General features: G+C 33.9%; 1 protein-coding gene across 3 annotated transcripts; it reads right to left on the reverse strand.

Moving 5' to 3' along the window:
- Positions 1–4,042: 4,042 nt before the first annotated feature.
- LOC104222197 (uncharacterized protein C57A10.07) lies at positions 4,043–9,359 on the reverse strand. Of its 3 annotated transcripts, none has more exons than XM_070147598.1 (4): positions 8,942–9,359; positions 8,165–8,775; positions 6,494–6,618; positions 4,043–4,681 (listed from the first exon to the last, which is right to left on the reverse strand). In XM_070147598.1, the coding sequence occupies exons 2-4, from the start codon at positions 8,760–8,762 to the stop codon at positions 4,364–4,366; spliced, it is 1,041 nt and encodes a 346-aa protein (XP_070003699.1). In that variant the 5' UTR covers positions 8,763–8,775; positions 8,942–9,359; the 3' UTR covers positions 4,043–4,363. The 3 variants fall into 3 exon arrangements, with proteins under 3 accessions (XP_070003699.1, XP_009771692.1, XP_009771691.1); XM_009773390.2 differs by having other exon boundaries at positions 6,494–6,637; positions 8,139–8,775; positions 8,942–9,243; XM_009773389.2 differs by having other exon boundaries at positions 6,494–6,637; positions 8,139–9,244.
- Between the last annotated feature and the right edge of the window lie 275 nt (positions 9,360–9,634).

A 9,634-nucleotide genomic window follows, 5' to 3' on the forward strand; every position in this document is an offset into this window, starting at 1 on the left:
AAATAGATTTTTTATTATAATTTTTTGATTTTAATGTAATTTTTATTAATATTTTTTATTTTATACTATATTAAAATTCTTGAAATTAGTAAAATTTAAAGATCCGTGGGACTTACGCCCTGTATCTTAGGGTTATGCCTCGCCTCGTCAAACGTAAAACGCCTCGCCTCACGCCCCCGCCTTTTAAAACATTGATGACAAAAGGATTATAAGAAAAAAAAATAATAATAAAAAAGTATGAGATAACTATCATGAGTATATGTTATAAATAGTCAATTGAAATAAATAGTCAACGCATCTAAAAAGTTATAAAAAAAATATACATGACTATTTATTTCAAGTAAAGCCTTATTTTTAGATCAAATTAAAAAAAAGATTAACTAAAACATTATTATTTTTAGCCAAATAAAAAAATTTAGCCTAAATAATGTAGTTCTATCCAAGTTTTATTATAAATTGTATTTGAAAAAAATTATCCAAAAAAGTAACATATTTAAAAAGGTAAAAATATATTCTATTTTTTTTAAAAAAATGTCACATATACAAAAAAATCCACGTGGCAGGCGAGTGCACCCACACTCATTGTCACATCAGTCCAGGAGGGTAGTGATTCTCAAAAGGCCAAGTTGAGGAGGGTCGACGAATAGTTTAAGACTGTAACTAATATTCCGTATCAAATTTAGATGGATGTTAAAGGTATTTTGCCAAACTTTAACGTGGTGAGCTTTACAAGTGCTCATCAGAGAAAATAAGATTAAGAATTACACATCCTCTATATGAAACGCTCAAATCTACGGATTAGTGCCCTAGGCTTACTATGGTCATATGTCAAACGGAAACTCAATTGCAATTGTAAAAACTGTCAAAGATCTCTAAGAAAAGAATTTTGTTATGTTCAAGTATATGAGGCATTTTAAGAGTTTTACCAGCAGAATGACGCAGGTCACAGCGATTACCCGCCCTAAACAAATTTTTCTTATCATTTATATACAATCCGTTATTAATGCCTTAAATTGAGGGATTCCGTTACATTTTTTTTTTCTTTTTTCTCTCCTATCCTCTTTCCTTATCCTCTAACCAACTAGTGATGATTGTAACTTTGATACTAATTTCCAAACCAAAATTCAACAAAATTGTTCCAATCAAACCCCACATTCTGATATTTAATTAATCTAAATACTCAATAGAAGAAGCATATCCCGGCTACGTGATGCACATATTTAGGGCGTATTACATAAATCTAGGATTAGATTGCACAAATAAAATATAAACTAATATAAGAGAGGTGATGATAAACAAATGTATTGTAATAACAAGGCAGAATTACCTGGTACGTGAGAGGTAGCAAATATGCAGTTAAATAATCAAAGTGTGTGTAAACTATGACACCAGTTGTATTTTTTTAATTTAAAATAACAGCTTCTAAAACTTCGGAAAATTGAAAAAATTAATACTTCGACTTGAGAGTAGCGGATATAAAAAAAATGTATAACACTGATATCAGTCGAATAGTTTTAACACCTCAAAAAGTCTCAATTACAACTATTGGTTATGGACTCAGATGGAAAGTAATGTGCAGTTTATATGTATATACAATATAAAACCTATACAATAATCTGAGTGGAATGTAAAGGTAATTTTTGTATTTATATACTGTATTTCAATAAGAATCGCTACTTTTGATGGAGGAGCGAGACAAAGGAGAGATAAAAGGTTTGTGTAATGTGGTATGTCCATCTTTATGATACATCTACAATAATATATTATAAACTAAAAATAAATTTCATACAAGTAATTATACAGTATACAATTTATTTATAACTTTCATATATCATTCTTACCCAAGTAAATACAATTACAACAGCATACAACTTAAATACAATTTTTATATAAATTTTATACAATATGTCTTTTGTCTGTATTTTGTATATATTTTGTAAGTGGTGTGTTCTTCTTCCTCTCTGAATTCCAATCAAAACTTTCTATCTTAAAACAATTTTGATACATATCAACAACTTTATGTAAAAAGATAGTATTTATAACTTAAATACAAATTTCATACAACGATTCATACATTATACAACTATTTTCAACTTTCATACCACATTCAAATAAAAAATATATATAATTACAACAGAATACAACTTAAATACAATTTACATACAACTTTAATACAATTTCGTAAGTATATTGTATGTCGTGTGTTCTTTTTCTTCTTCTTCGAGTTTCAATATGAAATTCAGCCAAAATCATGTCTAATCTTCATCAAACACCCTCAAAATTGAGATATAAGCTCCAAAGAATATTCCCAATTATTTGCAACAACACCCAATCCAAACAAAAAATAGTTTTTGAAATTTCAAATTTGAATTCAAAGCTTTAAAGCTTTTCAATGACTGTTAATGGTGGAGAATCAAAAACCTTCAAAATTTATTGATTGACAATTTCAATTCGAACACCAATTGTGCAACATGAAAGAAAATTATTGAAAAAAAGAGGATAAAAAGCAGAGAAAAACGAAGGAAGAAAATTAGGGAAAGAACAAAGAAGGATAGAAAGAGAGAGAGACGGAGAGAGAGAGCAGGGATGAGAAATATATAAATCTCTATTCAATTCCTAATATAAGGGATACTCATTAATACTAATTATATATAATTGGTAAATTGTATAACAACAACAACAACCCAGTATACTCCAACTTAGTGGGTCTGGGGAGGGTAGTGTGTACGCAGACCTTACCCCTATCTTGGGGTAGAGAGGTTGTTTCCAAATAGACCCCCGACATCCCTCCCTCCAAAAACTTCTTACCTTGCTCTTGGGAAGACTCGAACTCACAACCTCTTGGTTGGAAGTAGAGGTTGCTTACCATCAGAGCAACCCCTCTTGTCTAATTGGTAAATTGTATATAAGCTAAAATTTGATTAGGGAGGATAATAAAGTTTCATATGTAGTATACAAAGGTAAAAATCCCATATTAGTATTGGTAAAAGTTGCACGGGGCGCCCTATTTGGTTGCCTCCATTTAACCTATAACCATTTTTTTAAAAAAGTTTTAACTTGTACCCACTTTTTAAACAATTTCAGCCCCCTTTCTCCTCCTCCCTCTCCTCCTCAAAATTATATCCGCCCTCAAAGTAATATATTATTGTTGTGGATACAGGATTATATCAGGTAGAGTTTGTTTTGCTTTTTCTGTTTTAATTGGCCTTCTAAGCATGTTGCCAAGATGGTGTCAGTTCCATTTACGTCAAAACTCCACTAGCTTTTCGTTGTGTCCCCCTTCCCTTCCCTCCTCTTTCTTTTGGCGGTGGTGGGAATTGGGGATTATTTTTCAAGAGGAAGTCTTGAGGCTTGCCTTAGATAGGGAAGTAGAAGTCATTGCAGGCAGCATGAGAATTGGATTACCCAAAAGAAAAACATATTTGTGAATACTTTCAACGTTCGAATCATATGGAAAGTCAGTTAAAACTTTAACTCTAAGAAGGCTGAAGTTCGCCAATTACAAACAAAAACTTCGCCAGTTACAAACAAAAATTTCAGCTTTAGAGCTGAAGTTCGTCAGTTAAAAACAAAAACTTCAACTCTTGAGCTGAAATTCGCCAGTTACAAAACAAAAACTTCAGTTCTAGAGCTAAAGTACGCCAGTTACAAAAACAAAAACTTCAGCTCTAGAGCAGAAGTTTGCCAGTTACAAAACAAAAACTTCAGCTCTAGTCGCCAGTTACAAAAACAAAAACTTCAGCAAATAGAGAACAAAATTTCAGCTACTATGCTTAAGTTCAGCAATTACAAACAAAAACTTCAGCACACTTGGTACTTCAGTCCCGTCTACTAGAATGCTGAAGTTTTGCATGATTGCCTTTGCTACTTCAGCCCCGTATGCTGAAGTTACGCGAAAAAGTGGGTACGTTTGCAATTTTTTTTGCAAAGCGGGCACAAATTAAAACATAACCCAAAAAGCGGGTATAAATGTAAATGCCCATTAGTATTGTCTTCTAATACTGAATAACAAGCCCACAAGAACATTGGCAACAGAAATCAATGACAAGAACCAACATATTGGTAGAGGAAGTATCTTATATATATACACATGCTTTCTTAACATGAGTAGAGTGACACCAGGTAGCATGCTGCATTTTTTAAATAATCGACAGTATCTATAATATCTTTTAAACCAGACTGAACTTGCCGTTTTATTCTCTACACTAGCAGACAAGTTAGTTCCTTGCTATTCCAATATAAAAAAATACAAGAAAGAAAAGGTAGTAAGTACATAGGAACAAATAATAGAAGAAGCTACCTATATTTTATGACATTGGCTTTTAATTGCTATCTTCTAATTTTTCAGAACTATGAAATTCTATTAGGCCCAAGGTAGGGAACCTGAATATGGAGCTGTTCCACAATATCTGAACAAACCCTCAATTTCAGGACACCCATTAGGATAAGGGATTGAACGATGAAAAGGATCACGACCAAGTTTCTTGCGACGAAGAGAACCTTTACAGCCGTAAGGATCTTCTTGAAACTGTGTTCTCACCAGTGCTTCTCCTTTTAAAGCTGCTTCCCTTGAAGTTTGGGAAGATGATGTCCCTGAATAAAAGAATCTTGTTTCTGGAAATCCAATTGCAGACCGATGCAGATGCTTAAATCTCTTCTCCTTGAAATCATATCCTACAACCTACACAGTAGTTGAACAAGTTTATTGAGACCATGCTACTCCTTTCCTTGCATAGGAACTCACTTAGCATCTCCATTAAAAATACAAATCGAGAGACGGACTAACAAATATTAAAGAATTGCTGATCATGACCATCATATGTGAGCTCACTACTAAGATCTTGCTACTTCTTCCGCCGTATAAGAACTCACTAAGCATTGCCACCACAAATACGAACCGAGAGACGCAGAAAATTAGAAATTGCTGATCATAGCCATCAAATGTTAAGTACTTAATTTGGAGACCATAGACAAATGAAGATTCATGTACAAACAACTACTACGCCTCAGTCCCGAACAAGTTGAGGGTCGGCTATATGAATACACCTCTGTGATCTATGTTCACATTGCCAGTTGCAAGCCCAGATAAAGAAGAGTTGTGATAGGCTGGCAGCCAATGTAATACTAGCCAATTTATGATGAATCCACACCATACAAAATGAAAAGTCATGTAGCCACATAAATTTTAAAATACACCAAAACATAAATAATATTACATGGAATAAAGATGATATGGGAGAAACAAACTTTCTCAATACTTGTGCAACAGATATCATCAAAGCTGCTAAAATGAATACTTGAGTTGTTAGATCGGAACCAAGTGAAAATTTAATTGAGAAGAGATTAAAAAATTGCCGGATATAGAGAACACAATAACAATAAGCAATAAGCAGGACCACTAAGTCATTGAGCATACACCAATACATCTTCCACTACATGATTAATATAAGAGTCTGAAAAGTCTTCGGTAGATACAAAGGGCATTATTTTAGATTCTTGAGACAGAGCTCTTGCTATATAATACCTGGAGCTAGTACTTCCCTGTTGAGATTATTATATCAGCATCATTTGGATCTTCCCTAATGTGCTGGTAATGGGGAAGCCCAAAGGCTATTTCCGTAACCCAACACACAGTGACGGAGCCAGAACTTTCGTTAAGGGGTGCCAAAATATATAAAAGTAAGCATACCAAAAAATTAAGGGGAGTCAATACATAGTATACATACATACATACATACATATATATATATATATATATATATATATATATATATATATATATTACCTATCTACAGTATATTTTTCCCGCGAAGTGACACCCCTTCCTATAAGGTGGCTCCGCCACTGCCAACACACATGGCAACCATCTGTCCTTTCTATAAACACATCAATGATTGAACGTTCAACTTCTCATTATAAGCTAAGGAAAATGTCACGTCTCTTCTATTACGTCCTAACTCCTGAGTTCCATTGCACAGGAGTATGTTTTTGGCGGTAGTATACAAAATACAAACAGCTCCATAGGTTCTACCACTAGACATAATTTTATTTGGGGTATCATGCTGAAAAGAAAAAAATCCAAAGCTGTAACAACAATACTAGGATCCTTTGAATTTATGTTTGTAAGTTTATTTAGCATAAAAGTTGGCAACAGCTTATGGAGGTATACTGCTTTGATTGCTATGTGCTGAACGTTTGTTGGGCAAAACACAAGGGAGTAATCACTGCCTTCAACACATATGTGGAATACTCAGATGCAAAGGCATCAAGTGCAAATCTCTTCGTGTTTGTTTTAGATATGCAGATCAAAAGCTAGGCATTTTCTTACTTAAATCTATTGCCTTTAGTTCATTTTTTATGCATCTTATCGGTATTTGTGATTGCAGATATCGCCACTGTTAAACAGTTCAATAATGAAAATCTTGGGATTTCCTTTATATATTTTATACATGACATTTAGATTTTTAGCTATAGAAGGTAATAAATGGCTTACAGTTATATTATGTGGATAAGTGCCAGTAAGCTCTCTGAACCGACAAACGCTAAAGAGAAGATTCTCAAAACTGTCCCTCGCATGCTCTTCAGTGAGTGCCCTCCCTCTTACACTTTCTTGCTTGCCTGCATACAAAGTGGACAACTAGCAATAATGTTTTTATGGTCATGTATCGGTAAAGAAATTATGGTCGCGTATCTATGATACTAGATTTTATCATTACAAATGAATTAGAGGCCACAAAAAAGAGACGAAGTGAGAGAGACGTTAATAACTTCGTTGAAGGAACGGATTATAGTTTACGAATTTGTGAATCGTTTGGTCAATGCTTCTCAGTTCCAAAAATTACTTTCATGAGGGTGCCGATCATGTGAATTGTGAAGAGGAACAATTATTTTTGAAATGGGAAAATCCAGTGAAAATCTTTCAATAAAATGGCTGAGCAGTTGGACTTAGATCTTACAACTGTGTAACTGGAGAATGAACCAATTTGCAAGCTAGATGCGCTATCCTGGTGATATATGAAAAGATGAAAAGCCAGTTCTACTGAACAAGATATAAAGAAATCACAGGCATATTAAGGGCCACCAAATATGAGAGGTATGTACCAGATGGAAGATCATATGACAAATTGAAATTAATCTTAGATATGACACTCAATGCTTTTGTTCTCTTGTTGACTGGGAAAAGATGGCAGCGGTCTGAGGAATTAAAAATTAAGCATTTCAAACATCCAGATTATCTCATAACATAGAGCTCCCATCATATAACAAATGACAATCGCTTTGCATCATGTATACTCCAGCACCTTTCAGCACAGATGGGATTACATGAATCACAAGTCCAGTGAAAAGAAACACTTCTACCTAGTAATGATCCTCCGACGACCAACACAAAAATGGGAACATAAAATTTATTAATATAGCCCAAATTTAGTATCTAGCTTTGACCTCCACCTCTAATTAACTAAACAGAAATGCAGCCATGGATCACCATATCTGATGGAGTTACATCACTAAATTCTTGCGTTGTCACCACTCTTAGTTGAAGGAGCGAACTACGGTTATAAACTTGCGAATCTTTTGGTCAATGCTTCTAAGGTCTGAAAATTACTAGCATGAGGGTGCTAATCATGTGAAGTGGAACATTTATTTTTGAAAATGGGAAGAATTGGAATTTCAGAAAAATGACTGAAATAATCACGATTTAGGTCTTAAAACTATGTATCGGGAGGATGAACCTTCTGCAAACTACACACGCTATCATGGTGATATCTGAAAAGATGAAATGCCTGTTCTAGTGGATAACATATAACCAAATCTCAAACCTAGAGCCACACAAAATGTGAGAGGCATGTTTAAGATTGTAGTTCATATTACAAATTGGCATCAACCTTAGATATGACAAATTGAAACTAACCTTAGATATTCCACATGCTTCAGATATCTCAGCTTATTTCAACAATGAAGTATAATACAAGGGTTTGGAAGTCTAAAAATACAATAATACAGTCGAACTTTCGCAAAGGAGCAGCAGACCATAGCTCTTCAGTCGGTTTATTTGCTCTAATCAATTTAGTTTACTATACACAGAAATGATTATGTTATACAATTTCAGTTCGATATGAAGCATGTGGGCTACTAACCAGAAGCCACGGAAACAAGAACTCACCAAACCACCCTTTAGATTCAGCAACAGTCCAGTAACTTTGAGCTTCACTTCGCGGCCCAGCATCTTTCCTCGTCTCTCCACCACTGAAGAGGAGCAATGCATCATCGTCATCCGCTGTAATTTCAACCCCCTTCTGTATATGTTGCACAAAGGTTGCAGCTTGACCAGGGTGCTTTTGATAAGACTCTAAAAACCAAGAATCCTCCTTATCAACTTTCTCACAACTACTACTTGTATAAACTGAATGTCCAGCAACCATAACAAGATTCCTAAACTTAGAAAATGGATATGCAGCATCCACACCCTTATCAAATCTTGCATAATTACCATTCATCCGAAATCGCCTTTCAGAAACAGATAATACAATAAGAATAATGACCCCAATTGACAAGGATATCATAAACAACATAGCTGGGTGAAGCTTGTAATAACTATGAATTCGTTTTCCCAATGATTTAAGCATTTTGATGGGGTAAAAATTTGAACCTTTTACCTTTCTTGATCTTTTAAGGTTCCCAGATTCCAAGTCAAAATCACCCCTTGGATATGCCTTGTAAGATTTGGGGCTACTAGACCCAAATGAATAGTTTAACTTCATAGAATGAATCCAGCTTCAAAAGCATACCCAAGAAACAAATTTAAGTCAATAAATCAGTGGAAAAATTATTAATGCAAGCAAAATTGTTATTCTCTAGCAGCATCCAATCAATATGAAAACAAAACAAAATTCTCTATGTCCACCTTCAAATCAGGGCAAAAATTGAGGGAAGAACTCACTCGGTAGAGAAATTTAAGAGAATTTTCAACAGAGCATCTGAGAGATCAAAACGAACTGTCGATCAGATCGGAAAAGTCAGCTTCACTAGATGAATGATTATAAGGTTTTGTTTGTTTAGTAATTTTAAGTTAAGGTTGTTGCTGGGTTTCAGACAGAATCATAATAAAAAGGAAGAAAAAAAAAGGATGCTAAGAGAGATCTCTGTAAATATTTTATAAAGCAACTATCGTTGCCTTAATTTCACTTTAATCCTAAAGTTTTGAGTAATATTTACACAAAAATATCCAATAGTTACGGAACCTTCTTTTTCTTTGGTCCCTAAAGGACAGGTGGAAAACTAAGTTTTAAAAATAAAATTTTGAAATCTTGAGAAGGAAACCTCCATCCCAATTCCGTTGTATCATTTCCTTCAATTATGAGTTGTCCTTCCCCGACGAGTGGTTTAAAATATCTCTACAGTTTATAATATATAAAGATTAACTAATTTGTTCAAACTTCAAGACACAACGTACTAAAGTTTAAATTTTAAAATTCAAATTTCAGGACATTATGAGTGTGTTTGATATGAATGGACAGAAAATATTTTTCAATTTTTCCATGTTTGGTTGGCTTAAATATTTTTGAAAATATTTTCCTTATGAACTCATTTTCCTCCAATTGGAGGAAAATGTTTCCTTATCAGAGAAGGTAAA

Source organism: Nicotiana sylvestris, chromosome 6, assembly GCF_000393655.2.
Source record: "Nicotiana sylvestris chromosome 6, ASM39365v2, whole genome shotgun sequence".
In the NCBI taxonomy this organism is placed as follows: Eukaryota; Viridiplantae; Streptophyta; class Magnoliopsida; order Solanales; family Solanaceae; genus Nicotiana; species Nicotiana sylvestris.